Source organism: Drosophila navojoa, chromosome 3 (genome assembly GCF_054131105.1).
Source record: "Drosophila navojoa isolate 15081-1374.11 chromosome 3, UAZ_NAV_1.0, whole genome shotgun sequence".
In the NCBI taxonomy this organism is placed as follows: domain Eukaryota; kingdom Metazoa; phylum Arthropoda; class Insecta; order Diptera; family Drosophilidae; genus Drosophila; species Drosophila navojoa.
Window position 1 is genome coordinate 902,949 of NC_142891.1, and position 19,430 is coordinate 922,378.

Genomic DNA, 19,430 nt, shown 5'->3' on the forward strand with positions numbered 1-19,430 from the left:
AATGACTTTGCTGTATTGGAGAAATAAAAATGTTAAGGAGACCTAGAATTTAAAAGACAGTGCTAAAAATATACATTTAACAGTCTTATAAGCCTTTTGGGGCACGGTTGTCTAATTGTAGCCAACTTGAGGAATCGATAATGTAAAATAACAGTTTGTACGAGCGAACTAACAGGAACTTAACAGCTACTTATTTGCAACGGAAATCAATACAATTTACACTTGTCATATAGATAACAGCCCAGTAGTTATTTCTATAAGACATTTTAAGTAACTCAAAAAACATTATTCGAAATAACCGAAAATATCTTTTTCAAAATTGGCGATGGATCGCTGTTAATAACAGCGCAGCAAAATGTTAAGTTTTTGGTTGCCGAAAAAAAAAAAACATATGTTAGATGAACGACAATCAGGGGTTCCGTTCGTTCAGTTTATTTAGTGAGTCTTGGCCCGTGCAAATATCAAATAAATTTGCCAATATAAATTACAAAAACTCAAATTGCGCACTCGTTTTGCCAATAGCAGCTGGCAGCAGGGAGCGGACAGACAAAGGCCAATAGAAAACGCAATAGCTAAAATAAAGACACTAACAATAACAGCAACTGCAACAACGACAACGACTACAACAAAAACAACAACAACCGCACCTGCTGCAAAATGGAGGCGGAGGGTCTGACAAATGAGCAAACAGACAAAGTGCTACAATTCCAAGATCTGACTGGCATAGAGGACATGAACATATGTCGCGATGTGCTCATGCGTCATCAATGGGATCTCGAGGTGAGTGTCGTGGCTTGCTTGCTTGGAGTCTTTGATTAACGGACACATCTCCCCTGCAGGTGGCCTTTCAGGAGCAAATGAACATTCGCGAGGGACGACCCACAATGCTGACTGCCTCGACAGATGTTCGCGCACCTGCTGTGATCAACGATCGATTCCTGCAACAGGTCTTTTCGGCGAACATGCCAGGCGGACGCACTATTAGCCGGGTGCCAAGCATCGGGCCAATGCCACGCAGCTTCACGGGCATCCTCGGCTATGTGATCAACTTTGTGTTCCAATACTTTTACTCGACACTCTCTGGCATTGTACGCGCATTTATTAACCTTGGTGGCGGCAACGAGCCGCGAATCGTTTCCGATCCACTGGCTGACGTGATGAAGTTCATAAGAGAGTACCACGAACGCTATCCGGAACATCCTGTCTTCTATCAGGGCACCTATGCCCAGGCCTTGAACGATGCTAAGCAGGAGTTGCGGTTTCTGCTCATCTATTTGCACAAGGATCCCACACAAAATCCAGACGTGGAATCCTTTTGTCGTGACACGCTCTCATCGCGTCCAGTTATTGATTACATCAATGCGCACACGTTGCTCTGGGGCTGTGATGTGTCCACGCCGGAAGGATATCGCGTGATGCAGACGCTCACGGTGCGCACTTATCCCCTGATGGTTATGATTAGCTTAAGGGCCAATCGCATGATGGTCGTCGGACGCTTCGAGGGCGATTGCACGTCAGAGGAGCTGTTGCGTCGCCTCCAGTCGGTCATCACCGTCAACGAGGTGTGGCTGAGTCAGGCGCGCGCCGATCGACTCGAGCGCAACTTCACGCAGACGCTACGCCGCCAGCAGGATGAGGCTTATGAGCAGAGTCTGCTCGCCGATGAGGAGAAGGAGCGTCAGCGCCAACGCGAACGCGATGCCGCTCGCGAAGTGATTGAGGCGGAGGAACGAGCCCGTCGAGATATTGAGCTGCGCAAGGAAGAGATAGCCAGGCAGAAGATCGAGCTGGCCAACTTGGTACCGCAAGAGCCGGCACCCGATGCTGCAGATACCATTGCTGTGGTTTTCAAACTGCCTGATGGTACACGTCTCGAACGACGCTTTCAGCAAACTAATTCCATTTTGGTATATCAACAAAGCTAATCCCTAAACTGTTCCTTACTAATCATCTGATTCTATTTCAGGACGTTTATCATTTCCTCTTCTGTCATCCCGCTTCGCCGGATGAGTTTGAAATAACAACGAATTTCCCAAAGCGTGTTCTCTATTCCAAGGCGGCCATCGATGCAGCCGAATGCTCTGTCAATGAAACCTACAGCAAAACCCTAAAGGATGTGGGTCTTAAGCATCGCGAAGTGCTCTTCGTCAATGATCTGGAAGCGTAACCAAGCCCTACTACCACCAAATAACAAAACAAGAAGAATAACAAAAGTGAAATATACAAAGGAACGGAACGAATACTGAAATTTTTGTGTTGCCAGCTAAACGAAAACGCATTACCAAATAACTTGAACCAAGTTTTGAGTAGTCGTAGTCCTCAACTCGAGTCCAATCCGTTTGGCACAGTCGGAGGTTGGAGCTTCGAAACAAACACACAAGAACTCATAGACAACAACAAATAATTCCTAATTTAATCATGAATATATATAAACAGAATTGTTTAACAATTTTTATGTCGATTTTCGTCTAACACCAATTTTTCCGCCCTGCAAAATAACTTTTCAAACTATTTCCATTATTTTTTAGGATTTTGTTTTCACACACAAGTGTTAATTTAGCTGTACTTACATTGCATTATTTAATTCGAAGACAAAAATTAAATAGAAAGGAAGACAGTTTTTCATGACGAAATACAAAATACAAAAGTTTGTAAAATAATTTAACAATTTTATTCATAGTTGTACGCTAAGCTCAAACTAAATGAAATCAGTTTTATTTGGGTGGTAATCTAGAACATACAATTTTAAAATAATAGGTCAATAGACAGCGAAAGAAAAAAATAATTTGCTAATCAATCAAATTATATGAAATATTTTTTAACCATTTGTAGTTCATAAAATAAAATCAATTGCAGTTAAATTTATAGAAAGTGAAATTGCGAATCGATATTTGCATTAAGTTTTGAAAAGTATCGATGTGTTAAGAAGCCATTTCATTTTCATTCAATTTAATGTTATGCTAATTAGTTGACAAATCCTCAATAAATTGAATTGAGATCGTTGCAAAGGCAAACGAATTAACAACAAATAAGTTTTTTATGCGACAAAAGCAAAACAAAAAAATATTCTTAAGATTTGTAGTGCATTTGCAATTGAAAAAGATACTATATCGATAGATGCATTTATAATTTGTAATTTGTAAATTAACTTTATCGATATGCTGACACTCAACACAGGGTGACTCACGCCAGCATATCTCATGAGTCAACTTGTTAAAGGTATTTGTCGCACTTAATCAAAGAGCCACACACACAAATTGCGTGCCAAGCGTTGAGATTTCCAAGCTCTTAAACTGGACAGCAAATATAGTGACTCCGAGGAAGATTCCATTTGGCATAGCACAGACGAACGCGCACGTCTATTGCCCAAAAGAGGAAGCGAATCGAATAGTTTTGGCTTGCGGCCCAGATTAAGGCAGCTAGCGTCTCAGCTGTTTGACCTCAAAGAGGTGCAGCAATTAACGCGTGGTCTACGCCAAGTGAACTACCAAAAGCTCAGCCAGGAGTTGCCCCAGAAGTTAAATAATCCTAAATACTCAAAAACCATGTCGGCGCCATCAACCTCATCCGTTGGCGATGCGGCTGCAGCGCTCTCTGGAAATTTGCAGCTTGCACCACTCCGAACTCTGGATGACTTTGTGCTCGGATCGGCGCGCTTTCAGCTGCCCAACTTGAAGGACTTTGATAAGTGGGGCAATCGGGTAGTCAAGAACTTGCTGTACTACCAAACCAACTACTTCCTGGTCTTTCTGGCGATCTACGTCATCATGATCGCCTGCAATCCCATGAAGATCATCAGCGGCTTGATCGTGCAGGCTCTGCTGATCGCCATCATTTGGCAGTTCTTTAGCAGCAAATCTAAGACGAACTTCATAGCCAGTCGCCTCACTGGCGGCAACCAGATTCTAGCTCAGCAGAACGCCCAGCAAAAATGGTACGTCCTGGCGGGCGCCCTGCTGGCTAGCTATCTGTTTCTGCACATGATTAGCGCGGTTCTGCTGACGACCTTTACTCTGCTGCTGCCCGTCTCAGTGACTTTCATTCATGCCTCGCTGCGGCTTCGCAACATGAAGAACAAGCTGGCCAACACCATCGAGAGCTTCGGCCCGTCCACGCCCATGGGCTCGCTCCTGGATGCATTGAATGTGCGCGCCGAGGGAGTCATTAATTAAGGCGGCAGATAAATAATGCTCATTGTTGGTCATGTTTGAATAGATGCTTCGATTCACTGTAAATCTATATTTATATATTACGATTTGATCTTTTTTATGTTTAAAAATGAATTTCTTACCCACGTATTGTTTCTGCTAATATGCAATTATAAAAGTCAATAAAAGTTCTCCCCTAAAGTAAACCATTAAATGTCGAATTTTTTATATTTATCAAAGTTCACATGGATTGTGAACGTGCATACAGATGGATGTGATTGTAATATATATACATTAAAGGGGCCTTAGACTAGCATTCTTATAAAAGCAAAGCAAAGACAGACAATACTTATTTAGAGATAAATCGACTGTCCATTTGAAATAAACAGATTAGATAGAAGCACCTTTGATTCAAAGTCTGGTAGAGAAATAGATGGGCTATTTATAGATATAAGTTACAGTAATTTGATTTTAAAACAGAATAATAAAAAATCGAAAGGAAGAAACTTCGTTTATGTAGGAATTAAATGAAAAAAGGCGAATAGAATGAAACAGAATGGGGGCACTGCTGGACAATCAGCCAATGGCTGCTGCGTGCTGGAGAGCCAATCCCTGGGCACTTGATGCATGGCCGCGCATACTGTCACACACTCCAAAGAGCAATAAGTCTCGTCGTGCTGCTTAAGAAAGTTGGGCAGCACAACGGTAATTGTCAAATGTTGATTGAAATTACGTTGATCGTCGTCGTAAGTTGGTGCTCCTCGTAAGGCGTAATCAGGTGCTGCCGCAGGGCAGATATGAAGCGGTATGCTAATTTGCTTTGCAAGAGCTCAGAGCTCTGTCCAAGCTCTGGGCCGAAATCCTGTTGCCACTGGAGCGGATTGGTTACAGCATTCATCACGATGGCCATATCTATCATCGCAGCTAGCTATCAAGACAATATCGTGTTCGTTCCTGTACGAGACTTCCAGCAGCTTCGCATCCACGGCGTCCAGGCAGTGTGACACGTGTCACAAGCCCTGATATCCTGCAACAACATTACGCCAATCCGATACACTGGAAAGTGGCATAAAGGCGGATGCAAGCGTATTCCACAGCACTTCGCTCGTCTCCTGAATAATGGTACGCACTGTGGAGCAGCTCATTTTAAAGGCTTTCGATAGATCGACCGCTCCACGTTGCAAAGGTAGCTGCAGAATACATATACGCTCTTGTAACGGAACAATATTTCAGTATTTTGGCATTCAGGTTTTATGGGCTGACGTATGCAGTTCTTATTCAATTGCTTACCAATCAAGCGGACCAGTATCGACATGCCGGTTCGTGTACGGAATTTCTCCGTGTTGGTTTCGTTGTAAAAGATCTTGGCAAACAGGCCATCAATATTGCGACTCAGTTACTTCGCAATCACACACAGCATGTGCTGGTTGTCTTTCACATTTTCCACTTCCGTTATCTGCTCGGCGGAGCTTCAATTGGCACTTCTAGCTTTGGTCGCTTTGTTGACTATTTTTCTAACGTTACCAGCTCTTCATAAGCTAGAGGAAATATTTGTTGCCGCCAGTGCAAATCTTCGATGTCCATTTTAATAGAATTGAATTATATGCGCAGCTAGCAACTAGCGCCAGTCATCGGTAGAAAAGTATCGGTATATAGGGTAAGAATCGCTAGTCGATTTCGCAGTGAGACATCGATTTTTAGTTTGATGTTCATCAGTAACGGCCACGGCTGAGCCAAAAACTCCAATAGTGAAATATTGATATTAGCTTTTTCAAAAATACCTTATACTTTTCTTTATATACAATATATATAATACTTATTATTGTATTATAAATACATAACAACTAAGTTAAAATAATAAACTAAGCTATAAACATTTATGTAATTTAAAAATAAATGTATTTGTATGTAAAAGCTTAATTCCGTTTTTTTTATACAAAACTAAATCGAGCTTACCCTCGAGCTTTTGCTGGATTCCAATGGTGTTATTGGCGCGTATTTCGAGTACTAATCGAATGCTAGTCATAATTTATATATTTGTTGTCGCTTTAGGATTATAAATAGATTTGCAGAAATTGCTTCACAATTGTTTCCCTTCGCGCAGCACAAACAAATTTTGTCATAGAGACCGAAAGCTGAGAGCCAAAGAGATGAAAATTCTGGACTCCCCCGTTGCTCTTTGTCTTGTGTGACACATAAAAAAGGGAAAGTGTATGGTATATGGACTATATAGCAAAAAAAATGACATAAGTGTTTTTTTTTCTTTCTTTGAAATTTATTTTTGCTTCTAAAGTAAAAAGCGCAGTTTCGAATTAGTGCGCATTTGTTAACTGAAGTGATTGGTAGAACAATTGACAAAGATAATAATTTGAAAAACCAAAAATGTTGGAACTGATGCGTAATCATTGGGCTCTGCTACGAGATGCATATGAACACGATCGTACAAATCTAACAGGCTACGATCTAATCAATATCTTTATAAATTGCAACGAACAAGCGAATCATGTGAAAATTTATACGACGGACGACGATTGGATGGATCATGGAACATTTGTGCTCATCGTTAGTACTATATGAACTATGAAAATGTAAACAATATATAGATATGTATGTATATATATTACAGCACTACAATATCAACAAATCAGATATATATCTAAATACTCTAAGTGGTTCGCTCAGGTATCTAGAAAATTTGCTCAGTTCTCTTCAACTGAACGATCGACTCTGGTTTTGTGGCTATAAACAGGTATTGAAGTTAACTGTAAATAACTTTTGCCTTGAGAGAGGATTAAGTTTGAAGAAGTTGGATCAAATGGAAACATATGTATATTATTTACCTAAAACGACTATAGAAACATTCGATAGTCGGTAAGCTATAACTAGTTTAACAAATCATATATATATGTGTATATAATATATATTCTTCAGTTTAATAGCAGATATAAATTTTGCTCCATTGGACCTTAGGCATGCTGCTTTAGTTGATGAACATTGGCCATATCGTTCAACTGATTCTTTGGCACTGATCGAAGATCGCATCCAGAATCATATCAGTGTTGGCGCTTTTGATGGAAATGGGCAACTTTTGGCCTGGTGCTTGAGGTAGCTAAATTCGTATTATATATCCCTTATATATCACTAATGTTTCCTTTTATTCAGAGCTGTCCAGGGTAGTCTCAGCAATTTGTATGTCTTACCTTCTTATAGACGTCTCGGTCTGGCTTCTTTACTGGTGCGTCATATGGCTAGAGAAATTGCCGCAACTGGAGCCGAGGTTTTGGCTACAATTGCCTTTGGCAATGAAATATCCCAGCTATTTTTTGAGAAAATGGGTTTCAAGCTTATGGACAGTATAGTCTTTACCATGGTGCCTGCACTATGATCGAGCTATATATGTACATATAAATAAATTCTACTGTTTATTTATTATTAAACAGCTCCAAAATTTTAAGACAAGTAAAGCTCATTGTTGAATGTTTACTCTCTATTAAAAATACAAGTTGCATGATAATTATTATTATATTATTTGAATTCGCTCCAATGTGAATGTATTTGCCCCTCCACTTGGTCATACTTCACTATAATTAGTTGCAGTTTCAATTACTTTGAGCTTCAATCGCATCATCCTTTACCAGCGAATATGCAGAAAAAAACACTCCACACCACTTCGTAACCAACCAGCAACAGGTCAGCGGATCGACTGAGCAAGAGCTGGCAGATGCTGCCCCTTTTATAGGCAGCACAATTCGCTCACATTGGGAGCTGAGCGCATGAGAGCTTTTTGAGCTAGTTGTTTTACTCGAACTTGTAGCGAATACGAAGCATTAAATACGAAGGGCACGCAGAAGAAGAAGAAGTGTGCTTATTACTGAGATTACTAAATCGACTCAGCTCTTCTTACTCATTGAGAATCTCATAGTTAGATTTCAGTTGATATTGTATCCAAGTGGAATTTCGTCTAGACATAGTATGTATGTATACGTGCACATGTTTCATATTATGCTTTATAGACACTCACAGTAATCTAATCTACTCAATGAATTTACAGTTTAGTTACCTGGCGAATTATCTAGTTAAACGAAAATCGTTGTCAACCTTAATCTTGTAATATCAATATATATATATATGCTAAAATTCTCTTATCTTCATACTTTTACCATTTCTGCATTAAAGGGCTTGCACTTGCACACACATATGCATATACATATGTTTGTATGTCAGTCCTTTGTAAACCGTTATATTTTATTACTCGCATTTCGGCTTTTGAAAATTGTAAAATGATAAAATCATAAGCAAACACATGTGCACAATTGTTGTCAACCGACTCTCTCTCTCTCTCTCTCTCCCCCTCTATCGCTCTTTTGAATTCGCCTATTTATAGAAGTGCTTATGACTTCGCCCTGTTTAGTTGTCGGGCGAACTTAGAGCCGGTTGGTCATGTCGCAACTACAATACAAATCGCATTCGCTTGTCGAGATAAGCCGCAGTGAATGGAAAACTTTGCTAGAACTTTACAAGCACAAACAACTTGAATCAAATGGATATGGGCTAATCAAAAATTACATTAAATGGGTAGCTAACGATGAGAAGGTGGATGTTAAGATATATTCGCTCGATGGAGAATGGCAAAGCGATGGCACATTTGTAATGATTGTATGTAGAGAGCGTAGTTGTGAAGAGAGAGGAGTAATGAGAGTGAGCTCAACAAATCATGCATACATTTGCTACTCTTCGTAGGTTAACCATGGCATGGCCTTCAAAGAGCTCTCTTTTAATACACTCAGCGACAATTTCGAGCGATTGATAAATGCAATGCTTTGCGTGCTGTATGAAGCTACCGATGCTTATTTGCTGACAGCCTATGGAGAGCGGCTCATACCAGTGGTAGACGCCTTAAGAGAGAAATGTAAGAGCATTTTGAAGACAACGGATCAAACAGTCTGGTACAGAGCGAGCAAAGAGCTAGTTGCAAGCTTTACAGCGGAGTATATATTTTCTATAGACCATAAAGAGTACAGAAAGCTCTATTAACATTTGTGTTTTGGTTTTTTAGACCACCTGCTGGAATCGAGCTGCGCCGTTTGGATGTGAAGCACGCCTCGGCCATCAATGAAATCTGGCCGCATCGTTCGGAAGGTTCTGTTGCATTTGTGAGGAGCTTGATAACTCACAATATTTCAGTGGGCGCTTACGACGAGCAAGGCAACTTAATAGCCTGGTGTATGAGGTGTGAACGATAGCCTATCGAATATGTATATGTGTTTATGTACTCAAATGAATTCCTTCATAGATTACCTAGTGGAGCGTTGGGTCTGCTGCGGGTTGTGGATACCCACAAGCGCCTTGGCTTGGGTAGTTTAATGGTTCGCTACTTATCCAAACAAATTTCGGAGCTCGGAGATGAAGTTAGGGCACCTGTTGTAACTGGGAATACGCCCTCTCGCAAAATGTTTGAAAAGCTTGGCTTTCAGCAGATCGATCACGTTTACTGGACATGGTAGCGACAATTGATATTTATGTATAGCGCTGCTCCAAAGAAAACTTTAAGATTAGCCATGAAACAATATTCCAATATTCCAGAATATTTACTAGAAGTGTTGGTGAGTTCTTTATTTTGTATATTGAATTGTCGTTCGCAGTTGTGAGATTTTACTCTAATAATAGTAGAACTAATAATAATAATAAATTTATAAAAAGAAAACTGTAATAAATTCTACATTTTGAAAAAAAAAAAAAAAAAACAGTAAAAAGGAAAAATTCCTTAAATTTTATAAGTAATACAAGTCATGATTTTATAGTTTTTATTTTAGGGTATTTATTGGTCGAGCATTTTAGACTAAATCATCCATTGTTAAGTGAGCTAAGTTTTAATTAAATCGCGTTCACATAACTAAAAAATCTTGATTTGTTATTCAATTATTTTTTAAGTACAAAAATAATATCAGAGTACAATACTTTTAATGACAAAGTCATATAGTCATTAAATGTATTGTAAATTTGATAATTGAATAATTGAAATATACACAACATATCCGTTGTTTTCCAATTGGGAAAGTGAATAATTTTCGATTGAAAAAAGTATGCAAATTATTGACGCAATTGAAAAATTCACCAGCTATACATTACAAATCAATATTGGCATATGCTAAGGAACTATACGACTTACAGGCGAAGAGGGAAACACCCACAATATCTCAAAAAGCAGTTCGAAACAAACTTTCCCAGTAAACCCCAAGCAAGAGTATGACAAATCTTCGATGAATAAATCTATAGATGTACATTCATATGCACACTGCCAATCTTAATATTGCCTCAAACACGAAATTTCTGCATACATTATAGGAGTAGATAATACGTATGCGAAATTCTCCAAATATTTGCTCAAATACTTAGTGTCAAACAAAGATGCGTCAAAGAGAGCGTCAGGTATTAGTATTCTACTCGCGTTGATGGGAAGTCGAACAATGGGCATGACAATCAACTAAACAAGGGTTAGAGAACGCATGACTAGAGAATACCCTATGCAAAAGTACAAGCTGCCTTTGCATGAATATCAAGGTCTTTCTATATGTACACTGATGGCAAAAATAATAAGTACAGCAAGTTAAGTTGCCTACCGGCTGGCCTTGAAATGAAGTGGGTCAGAAAATAAACTATAAACTTTAAACGTTATTATTTTTTTAACTTTTTTTTCCCAGATGAATTTTTAAAATGCATGAAGATATATAGACGGTATCACCATTTCAAAAAGGATCAAAAATTTCACACCTATTAATTTCACCATATATTATTTAGTTATTAAAAGTTAAAGCGACTCATCATACTTAATAGAGAGACTTTGAAACCTGCTGATAGATATTCAACATATACTATATATAGATTGAGAGTAAAAAACTCGATACCAATTTAGATCAACAATTTAATGAGGCAAAATGGAACGTAGTGCAAAAGAATGTAAACAATAACGGGGTAAACCCAATGCTCATCAAAGAGAGCGCTCAGAAAGCGACAGAGTTGAGCAGAAGCTGTGAGAGATAGAGAGAGAGAGAGAGAGCGCGTGTGTGTGAAACGGAAGGGGTGCACTTGGGACTAGGCTTGGATCGCACTTGTGATAACGAGTTTTATATATTTTTTTTTCGCATCAACCTATAAACTGTTGTGCACGAAGCGTGAGAAGCTCAGTTTAACAGCAGCTTTGAAGGCGTTAACATCGCGTGTGTTAACTGCTATATATATACATACATACATATACATATATTATTATATGTACATATATAAGTAATTCGTAACTAAAGATAAGCATAAATTGTCACAATGTTAGGCTCGTTGCTTTTGCTGGCCTTCGCCTGCCTGTTTGTCATTGGCAATGGCGATCTGGATTTGTGGCGCGATGTGCGGAGACCGGAGCATCAGGCTCTGTGGCAAAAACTGAACGAGGCACACTCGACAGCCGGACCAGCTTATTTGGCCCCAACGGCGATGCCGCAGTATTCGCCTGGCGTTCCCGCTAAGGCTCAGCCTGTTTATGCCATTCCGAGCATCGAAAACGCTGGCTCCAGTTCTGGTTTTAGTTCGGGCAATGTGGATGTAGCCGCCTCGGATGACATCGCACGCAACGTACTCACATTCGCGCAGAATCTCTCCAATCAGATCAATGCCAACTATCGAAAGACAATGATTTTTTCACCACTAAGCATTGTGTCTGCTCTAGCTCTGCTGCTGCTTGGCGCCAAGGGACGAAGCTATTCGGAATTGGTTGCCGTCTTTGGTCAAACGGATATGGTTAAGCTTCACGAACAATTCGGCATGATGCTGCAGGATGTGCAGCAGCCAACGATCCAGACGACGTCTCCAGTGCGTCAGCTGGATGCGTGGCACAGCAATAGCCTGCGCCGCAGCCTGCGCAACTATCCGCGCAATCGCCACGCCCCACAGGAGGTGCATGTGGCCAATGGGCTGTTCGTTAAGCACGGCTACAACTTGAATCCAGATTACAAGTGAGTCAATTTATTCTATTCGCAATAGTAACTTGGAACTTATATAGTTCCGGTTTTTCTATAAATATTTATTAATGTTGTGAGAAACAAGAGTAGAGTACCTTAACTCGTTTTACATCAACAATTCTTTATTTACATTATAACGGGCATCTCGCTCATGCCTGCTAGACATGTGCAATTCCGCGATAGGCATTGTTAAATATCGATTATTGCCTATCGGCCGTAAGCCGAGCTTACACCTTCAAACCATTATTATGTTATTTAGCTAATGAAGTGAATTCAATATTAAATTATCTTCTCTTACAGACAAGCTGTCGTTAGCATCTATAAATCGGAATTGCAAACGCTCGATTTTGCTAACAGTCCAGCGACGGCCAGGTACAACATTAATTCTTGGGTGGAACAGCAAACTAAGGGCAAAATCGAGAATATAATCCCCGACGATTTACCGCAGGAAACGCGCATTGTAATGGCCAATACCCTATACTTTAAGGCCATGTGGGAGATCGATTTCATAGCCAGTGCGACGAAAGTTGAAAACTTCTATCCCAATGGCGAGGGCAATCAGCCCGTGATACCCGTCGATATGATGGTCGGTGCCGGCGCCTTTCCTTACTACGAGGATCAGCAGCTTGATTGTCGGATCATTGGATTACCTTACCACGGCAATCTGACCACAATGTATGTGATCCAGCCCATGCGTTCCTCTGTGGAACAGTTGGCATATTTGCAGCAGAGACTGACTGCGGATGCGATTGAGAACATGATTAGCCAGATGACAAGGCGATCGACAATTATAGCATTCCCCAAGATGCATCTCACAGAATCCTTTAAGCTGAACACATTGTTACAAGCGATGGGCATTGGCGGAATCTTCAACCCAGTACAAAGCGACCTTTCATTGATTGCCTCAAGTGAACCAATTGCCCAGGCAACTCAAATTAGACGCAGTTATTCGGATGGCTTGGACAGTTTGCAACGATTGGTGGTTCAACGTCAAATGGCACAAGCGAGTAAGACACCCACGCCCCCCTCCGATCTCATTGTGTCCGATATTCTACACAAAGTGGACTTTACGGTCAATGAACAGGGCACCGAGGCAGCAGCTGCCACAGCAGCTATACTGAAAAAATCCGGTCCCGAGGTGCTGTTCCGGGCGGAGACACCTTTCATATTGCTGGTGCGTCACGATCTAACAAAACTGCCATTGTTCTATGGCATGATCAATGAGCCACCCTCAGCCAAAGCGAGTTTAATGCTGAAAACTTAGAGACTAATCTAACTTCATAATTAGATACTTAAGTAGCTAGCAATTAAAGTTGAGTGTGTGTATTTAAAATAGATTCTTCAATAAGATTGTAGGCCTATAATTTAAAATATGTTCCACAATCTGCCTTGTGTACATACATATACTATTGCTCCTATTAATCTAATAAAATAAAAGAAATATAATATAAATATAAATTTTATTCAAATAGAAATGGAAATTTATTAAATTTGCATTTCAAAATAAGCGCCTTTAAGTCGATACTTTTGAACTGCAACTCCTATCGATTACTGGCGCGCACTGTGAATGGCAAAACGTACCGCCGAGGTCTGCCCTACCGAACAGCTGGTAAAAGTGTCTGGCTGAAAAAAAATTGTTCTTTGAACTCCAGACTCTTTATATACATATACAAATATCAAAATGATGGCAATGCCCGATTCCGACTCTGAGGATGAGTTGCCACCTGGCTGGGAGGAACGTGCCAACGACGATGGTGTCGTTTGCTATGTCAAGCAAGTCTCCAAAATGCACAGCATAAGGAAGGGCTATTAAAACATATTATTCCCACTATGCAGTCAACAAACTAAGACAACACAGTGGACACATCCGCGAACTGGACGCTCCAAGCGGATTACCGGTGATTTGCCGCTGGGCTGGGAGAAGTACTACGACGAGCAAAGCCAACGTTTTATGTTCCATAACAAAGAAACGAAACAGCGCACAAATATTGATCCACGCCTGGCATTTGCTGTGGAGGAACCGACACTAAATATCAGTCAAGTGCGTCAGCGCTTCGATTCGTGCAGCACCGCGCTGCAAATATTACATGGCAAAGATTTACACGGCCGTGTGGCGCTCATAACAGGTGCCAACTGTGGCATCGGCTTTGAGACTGCACGTTCCTTAGCACTACATGGCTGCGATGTCATCTTCGCCTGCCGTAATCCAAGTTCAACAGCGGAGGCCATTGAGCGCATTGCACAGGAGCGTCCGGCAGCACGTGCCCGGTGTCGTTCAGTGGGCTTGGATTTGGGTTCATTGCGCGCTGTGCAGCATTTTGTCGTGGAAATCAAGCAGAGCGTTGGGTGGGTGTGGCAACTGCGGATTGTTATTCATATTTTTTTATAATATAATTGAATTTTCAGTCACATCGACTATCTGATATTGAACGCCGGCGTCTTTGCTTTGCCACATACGAAAACTGTCGATGGACTCGAGACAACATTCCAAGTATGCCATTTATCGCATTTCTATTTAACGCTGCAGTTGGAATCACTATTTGACCATCGTACGCGAATCGTCGTTGTCTCATCTGAATCACACAGGTAAGTGAATCTAGTTATATGTCTAAAGAGCGTTGAAGCAACGCTCGTTATATTCAAATGACAGCCGCTGTATTTGAATATCAACAGATACATTCAAAACAGTATTGGTTTTCTTAAATACCCATTAGTGTATCTCCTGAACTGGTAATATTTTATTGGACTCAACTGTAACAGGTTTAGTTCGTAGAAGCAGCACGTGCATGCCAAGCGCCACTAGACATGCTGTAAGGACCACCACTGTATATGAATGGAATTCACTGCATTCCGCTATGCGCAAATGGTACTAGGTCAATTTAAATGGCTGGCACTGTTGTGCTCATAATCCAACTGTATTTGGCAGCATTTGTTTGCAGCAAGTTTATTGCACTTATCGCCTGGACTTTGGTCCGGCTCGAGTCTTGAGCGTAGTTGTTGTTTCTTTGCGTTGGCGTCAATGCATTTTGTGACTAAACTATAAATAAACCATTTATACAAAAATATGCATACATACATACATATGTACATGTGTACATGTGCATGTGTGTGAGCTCCCAAATATCTTACATTTAAATAAACTAAAGAGCGCTCAGCATAGCTTGCGCACACATACATACATATGCATGTACATACATATGTATGTACATATACATATATCAACATAGGGTATTTAAATGTAATACTTCCGAATATTTTCTAATTTCTTAAAATCGCTTGTAAGACCTCTTGTACTTCTTCGAATAATGACCTTGCAACATTTGTTTGAAATAATATTTTTTTTGTTATGGCCTAACCTCGACTTCAAGGCGAGACGCAATTGAACTCAGCGTTAAAATCTGATTTGTTTACATTATTGTACTGCGCATATATAAGCTACGTCATAAGTTTGCCCTAACAAGGGGAAACCTGTAAATAGGGAAATCTTGTTGAAAGTACCTCTAACATTACTAGTTTTTTTAAGCAACCTGTTTACATTTTTATATGAGCTTGTTCCGGTGTAAAATTGCTGATTTTGGTAAAATGGTAGCGGTGCCCATATAGAGGTACCAAAAATTGTTTACATACATATTTGTATGTAATATTTATACACGCACACAGACACAAATATCCGCACTTGTGCATGCTCATATCAGCTGAAGCCACATACATACATACATACATATGTACGTTCAATTCACGTGCTGCGCGCACAAGCACAGTGGTACGCAGCCAGCATTTAACTGTTCAACAGCTTGATTTCATATAACAGCATCTGGCTACACTGTGTCTGTATACGAATGGGCAGATAAATCAACAAAACTCGGGTGAAGCGACGAATCGACGAACAAAAAGCAATTGAAGTGAAGTTGCTTATTGTTGTTGGAGGTGGTTTTTGCAGCTGCGTTTTTTCAGCTGATTCTGTGTTCGTTACCACCATCACGTATAACATTTGTTGGCTCCGCTTTTTGGGTATCTTTCTGTCTGTATCTCGTGGAAGCATGCAGCAAAAGTCGCGTGCGCCAATTGTGTACTCACTAAAAGTCATGTATGCCAGCCACTGCACACTCACACGCACGCGAGCATAGCATATGTATCTATGTATGGGTAGACTGTTCAGTATGTGTCTTTGAGCATATCTGTGCATGGGCTGTCGAATATGCGTATTTGATGATTAATGTTGAGTTTCTATTGGGGTCAGAACACACAAAGTGATAATGATAGGCGGGCGTTGCATGGCCAGGGCGTCAAGATTTGTTTGCTGCTTGGGAAATAAAATTAAGCTAATTAAAATGATTGCTATAAAAGACAATTGATAAAGAGACCTCTATGAAGAAATTAAATGAATATAAATAGGCATTATGCTAATCTTTTGTTGAGGCGATGTACTTTACGACAAGCTACAAGGCATAGAAAAAAGAAGCTTATTTTACGTTTTCAGCAGCACACAGAAGTACACATGCATTTACATTTGTATGTATGCAGCTAACTGCGTAAATATGTGCATGTGTATGTGTGTGCTCTACTAGGGCGGCATAATAAAATAACAAATTCAAAGTCCACAAATTGCGCGCTTTGCTTTGTTACATTTCATATTTCGGCATTTACGAATTGCACATGCGCTACACACTTCTGATTGACAGCAGAATGAAATCAAAATAAATTTCACGCCGTGCATTGTTGTTGTACAAAGGCTTTGTTGACTTTGTTCTAGGTTTTCATTCACGTGTAGGCGCGTTAGTCACAGTCATGGCCTGAACTTTTGTTCGTGGCTCGAGACTTGCATCTCATTAACGAGCGTTGAACGCCGCCGCACAAACAACATTAGCAACAACAACAACAACAGAAAGAATAACGATAAAGCCAATCAAGACTCGTTTGGGTCCAGCAAAGTGGTGGGTGCAAAGTCCAGAATGTGTTCAACTGGATGATGCCACAATGTTTATGAAAATACAGCAAGTCTTCGATGGAGCAAATATTGAGATCATGTTGCCAAAAAACACGTTCTTAAAATTTATATACATGATATGATTGCATATGTAAATAATTTGGTTTTGTTTCGAAGCTAACATTCTCATGCCCAGTTTGTTCGCTCGACTGGAGACTTCACTGTATGCACACATAGTCGTGAGCCAGCAATGTACAGCAAAATCAAAACAAATATGCAGAACGCGGGCCACAAACAGTAAACAATTTATAGAACTACGCGTCAAAAATAAACTTGAATTCCTTTCTCAATACCGCTGCTCGTCTCCCTCCCCCTGCTTAATCTGAAAATATTAACTAAGCTGCATGTTAAGTAAAAGCATATGTAAATACAAATGTATCTATCGCTGTCTCGACCCTTACATTAATGACTAGGGAGTCTGAATTAAAAGTAATGGCATGCATGTTTGTAAGGATCTCTCTATCTCTGACTCCCAGATTTGCCAATCTCCCGGTGGAGAACCTAACGGTACAGCATTTGTCACCGCCTGCAGATAAGTATTGGAGCATGATGGCCTACAACAATGCAAAGCTGTGCAATGTTTTGTTCACCCAGGAGCTGGCGCAAGTGAGTCATGGACTATAATTGATGCGTGATCAATGACCCAATTACGCATTTGCTTTCTTTTTCAGCGGTGGAAGCAACGGGGCATATCTGTTTTTTCGGTACATCCTGGCAATATGGTTTCCACACAGCTGTCGCGTAATTATTGGTTTTATCGATTGCTGTTTGCCGTGGTGCGGCCCTTTACCAAGTCCCTGGTGAGTAGTTTTATTTGGACTTGGAACTTTCTGTTGTTAATCTTGGCAATCCGCAGCAACAAGCGGCTGCCACGAGCATCTACTGCGCCACGGCCAACGAGCTGACCGGACTGTCAGGATTGTACTTCAATAACTGCTATTTCTGTGAGCCGAGCAAATTGTCCAGAAAAGAGGCGCTGCAGAAGCAGCTGTGGACACTAAGTGAACGACTCATACAAGAGCTAATTGACCAACCAACATAAAAATAGACTTAATTTGTCATAGTAATCTTTTTAATACTTATTCCTACATATTATAATTCTTTTTTGTTTAGTATACATTTGTTTTGGTTTTTTCTTTTATCTTAATGCTAAACAATTGTTAAAAAAAAACCTAACTACGTGCTAAAGAACAGTAATTTTTGTTCCACTGGGACTAGAAATCGGAGACGCGTCCTTTGCGCTCCCAATCGCCATAGCGCGTTGGCTCCGGTCCAGCGGGTCCGCCAATTTCGCCTGTGTAGGGATTTGTCTGGTTGGGCCATGGCTTCAGTGGCTCTTTCTCCTGGTAGGGATGACGGGAGAATTCATCCAATTTACCTAGAGGCGTCTTAGCACGCAGTTTCTTTTGGAAGGCAATAAATTTTTCCGAGGTTGTCTTCGGCGGCGCCTTAATCTCGACAACGCTGTCTTTGCCACCAACGACGGCTCTGCAGGCGCTGCTCGTGGATAAGTAGCTCACTATTTCAAAATTAGCGACAAATTTGACAAATTAAAGATACTGCAATTAAAAACACACTAAACACACACACACACCTTGTTTGCTCATCTGCGGCATTGCGCGCAGAGTTTGTTTTGCCATCGACTGCATTTTGGTATTCTGTTTCTTTTTTAAGTTCAAGTTTTTATCTGTTCTTATTTACAGTTATTCGAAGTACCGGTAACTGCGTTTACTTTCGTTGTTGTTGCGGTTATAATTGAATATCGCACTTATGTTGACACTTGCTCGGCTTGTGCACGTTTGTGGCAACTGAACTGTAGCTCGTTGTTTTTATAGCTCCGCAAGACAACGAGTAGCCGTTTTTACTTTGTAGCTGATGCTTCTGCGGTTTCGTTGAAAGCCGCACGTTCAGATTTTTCTCTTTTCTGTTGTGGTCTGTTACGTATTTCACTGGTATAGCGATATTGATAACATAAGAGTTATCGAAAATAAGTGGCGATAAACAGCTTAGGCGATTGGTTATGGGCAGTGACGTCACAACTAGCGGACATTAGCGGAAAAACTTAAACATGAAAAAAATAATAATAATAATAATTTTTAAAAATATGTTTATAATCAATATATTAACAATTTTTTAAATTTAAATAAATGTTGCTATTGCTGTAGTCGGGATTTTGTAAAAAATTCGACGAAATCTTCTCAGCCGCTTATCCGCGTTCGTATCGATTCCTGGACAATGTTGGTACATCGATATAATTCGATTCGATACTTTTATGTTTTTGCTTTGTAA

General features: G+C 40.4%; 7 protein-coding genes and 1 pseudogene across 7 annotated transcripts; 6 read left to right on the forward strand and 2 right to left on the reverse strand.

The window, feature by feature from the left end:
* The first annotated feature begins 295 nt into the window (after positions 1–295).
* Positions 296–2,449, forward strand: Faf2 (Fas-associated factor 2). Its single transcript, XM_018098937.3, has 3 exons — positions 296–780; positions 840–1,907; positions 1,967–2,449. The coding sequence occupies exons 1-3, from the start codon at positions 658–660 to the stop codon at positions 2,165–2,167; spliced, it is 1,392 nt and encodes a 463-aa protein (XP_017954426.1). The 5' UTR covers positions 296–657; the 3' UTR covers positions 2,168–2,449.
* Positions 2,450–3,168: 719 nt separating this feature from the next.
* On the forward strand, positions 3,169–4,362 carry Jwa (PRA1 family protein Jwa). Its single transcript, XM_018099040.3, has one exon. The coding sequence runs from the start codon at positions 3,546–3,548 to the stop codon at positions 4,170–4,172; it is 627 nt and encodes a 208-aa protein (XP_017954529.1). The 5' UTR covers positions 3,169–3,545; the 3' UTR covers positions 4,173–4,362.
* On the reverse strand, positions 3,223–5,743 carry LOC149091601 (uncharacterized; annotated as a pseudogene).
* A 650-nt stretch (positions 5,744–6,393) lies between these two features.
* Glyat (Glycine N-acyltransferase) lies at positions 6,394–7,549 on the forward strand. Its single transcript, XM_030382153.2, has 4 exons — positions 6,394–6,710; positions 6,775–7,019; positions 7,080–7,253; positions 7,311–7,549. The coding sequence occupies exons 1-4, from the start codon at positions 6,531–6,533 to the stop codon at positions 7,531–7,533; spliced, it is 822 nt and encodes a 273-aa protein (XP_030238013.1). The 5' UTR covers positions 6,394–6,530; the 3' UTR covers positions 7,534–7,549.
* Positions 7,550–8,537: 988 nt separating this feature from the next.
* On the forward strand, positions 8,538–9,762 carry LOC108649936 (uncharacterized). The gene is made up of 4 exons (XM_018099037.3): positions 8,538–8,804; positions 8,889–9,136; positions 9,205–9,378; positions 9,442–9,762. Exons 1-4 carry the CDS (start codon positions 8,589–8,591, stop codon positions 9,650–9,652), a joined length of 849 nt encoding a protein of 282 aa, XP_017954526.1. The 5' UTR covers positions 8,538–8,588; the 3' UTR covers positions 9,653–9,762.
* A 1,557-nt stretch (positions 9,763–11,319) lies between these two features.
* Positions 11,320–13,612, forward strand: Spn28Dc (Serpin 28Dc). Its single transcript, XM_018099036.3, has 2 exons — positions 11,320–12,148; positions 12,455–13,612. Exons 1-2 carry the CDS (start codon positions 11,466–11,468, stop codon positions 13,416–13,418), a joined length of 1,647 nt encoding a protein of 548 aa, XP_017954525.1. The 5' UTR covers positions 11,320–11,465; the 3' UTR covers positions 13,419–13,612.
* Positions 13,613–13,725: 113 nt separating this feature from the next.
* Positions 13,726–18,258, forward strand: Wwox (WW domain-containing oxidoreductase). Its single transcript, XM_030382152.2, has 6 exons — positions 13,726–13,927; positions 13,991–14,500; positions 14,561–14,740; positions 17,618–17,747; positions 17,813–17,941; positions 17,998–18,258. The coding sequence occupies exons 1-6, from the start codon at positions 13,836–13,838 to the stop codon at positions 18,181–18,183; spliced, it is 1,227 nt and encodes a 408-aa protein (XP_030238012.1). The 5' UTR covers positions 13,726–13,835; the 3' UTR covers positions 18,184–18,258.
* On the reverse strand, positions 18,196–19,109 carry Sirup (Starvation-upregulated protein). Its single transcript, XM_018099039.3, has 2 exons — positions 18,736–19,109; positions 18,196–18,660 (listed from the first exon to the last, which is right to left on the reverse strand). The coding sequence occupies exons 1-2, from the start codon at positions 18,788–18,790 to the stop codon at positions 18,356–18,358; spliced, it is 360 nt and encodes a 119-aa protein (XP_017954528.1). The 5' UTR covers positions 18,791–19,109; the 3' UTR covers positions 18,196–18,355.
* Positions 19,110–19,430: the final 321 nt, after the last annotated feature.

Bases quoted from the DNA above. Each gene is read 5' to 3' on its own strand.
- Jwa (XM_018099040.3), top strand. From the start codon at position 3,546: ATGTCGGCGCCATCAACCTCATCCGTTGGCGATGCGGCTGCAGCGCTC.
- Sirup (XM_018099039.3), bottom strand. From the start codon at position 18,790: ATGCAGTCGATGGCAAAACAAACTCTGCGCGCAATGCCGCAGATGAGC. The intron at 18,661-18,735 runs GTGTGTGTGTGT...ATTTTGAAATAG, and splicing joins GCCGCAGATGAGCAAACAAG to TGAGCTACTTATCCACGAGC.
- Wwox (XM_030382152.2), top strand. From the start codon at position 13,836: ATGATGGCAATGCCCGATTCCGACTCTGAGGATGAGTTGCCACCTGGC. The intron at 13,928-13,990 runs GCAAGTCTCCAA...CCCACTATGCAG, and splicing joins GGTGTCGTTTGCTATGTCAA to TCAACAAACTAAGACAACAC. The intron at 17,748-17,812 runs GTGAGTCATGGA...TTTCTTTTTCAG, and splicing joins TCACCCAGGAGCTGGCGCAA to CGGTGGAAGCAACGGGGCAT.
- LOC108649936 (XM_018099037.3), top strand. From the start codon at position 8,589: ATGTCGCAACTACAATACAAATCGCATTCGCTTGTCGAGATAAGCCGC. The intron at 9,137-9,204 runs GTATATATTTTC...TTGGTTTTTTAG, and splicing joins GTTGCAAGCTTTACAGCGGA to ACCACCTGCTGGAATCGAGC. The intron at 9,379-9,441 runs GTGTGAACGATA...ATTCCTTCATAG, and splicing joins TTAATAGCCTGGTGTATGAG to ATTACCTAGTGGAGCGTTGG.
- Faf2 (XM_018098937.3), top strand. From the start codon at position 658: ATGGAGGCGGAGGGTCTGACAAATGAGCAAACAGACAAAGTGCTACAA. The intron at 781-839 runs GTGAGTGTCGTG...TCTCCCCTGCAG, and splicing joins GTCATCAATGGGATCTCGAG to GTGGCCTTTCAGGAGCAAAT. The intron at 1,908-1,966 runs GTATATCAACAA...ATTCTATTTCAG, and splicing joins AGCAAACTAATTCCATTTTG to GACGTTTATCATTTCCTCTT.
- Spn28Dc (XM_018099036.3), top strand. From the start codon at position 11,466: ATGTTAGGCTCGTTGCTTTTGCTGGCCTTCGCCTGCCTGTTTGTCATT. The intron at 12,149-12,454 runs GTGAGTCAATTT...CTTCTCTTACAG, and splicing joins AACTTGAATCCAGATTACAA to ACAAGCTGTCGTTAGCATCT.
- Glyat (XM_030382153.2), top strand. From the start codon at position 6,531: ATGTTGGAACTGATGCGTAATCATTGGGCTCTGCTACGAGATGCATAT. The intron at 7,020-7,079 runs GTAAGCTATAAC...TATATTCTTCAG, and splicing joins ATAGAAACATTCGATAGTCG to TTTAATAGCAGATATAAATT. The intron at 7,254-7,310 runs GTAGCTAAATTC...CCTTTTATTCAG, and splicing joins CTTTTGGCCTGGTGCTTGAG to AGCTGTCCAGGGTAGTCTCA.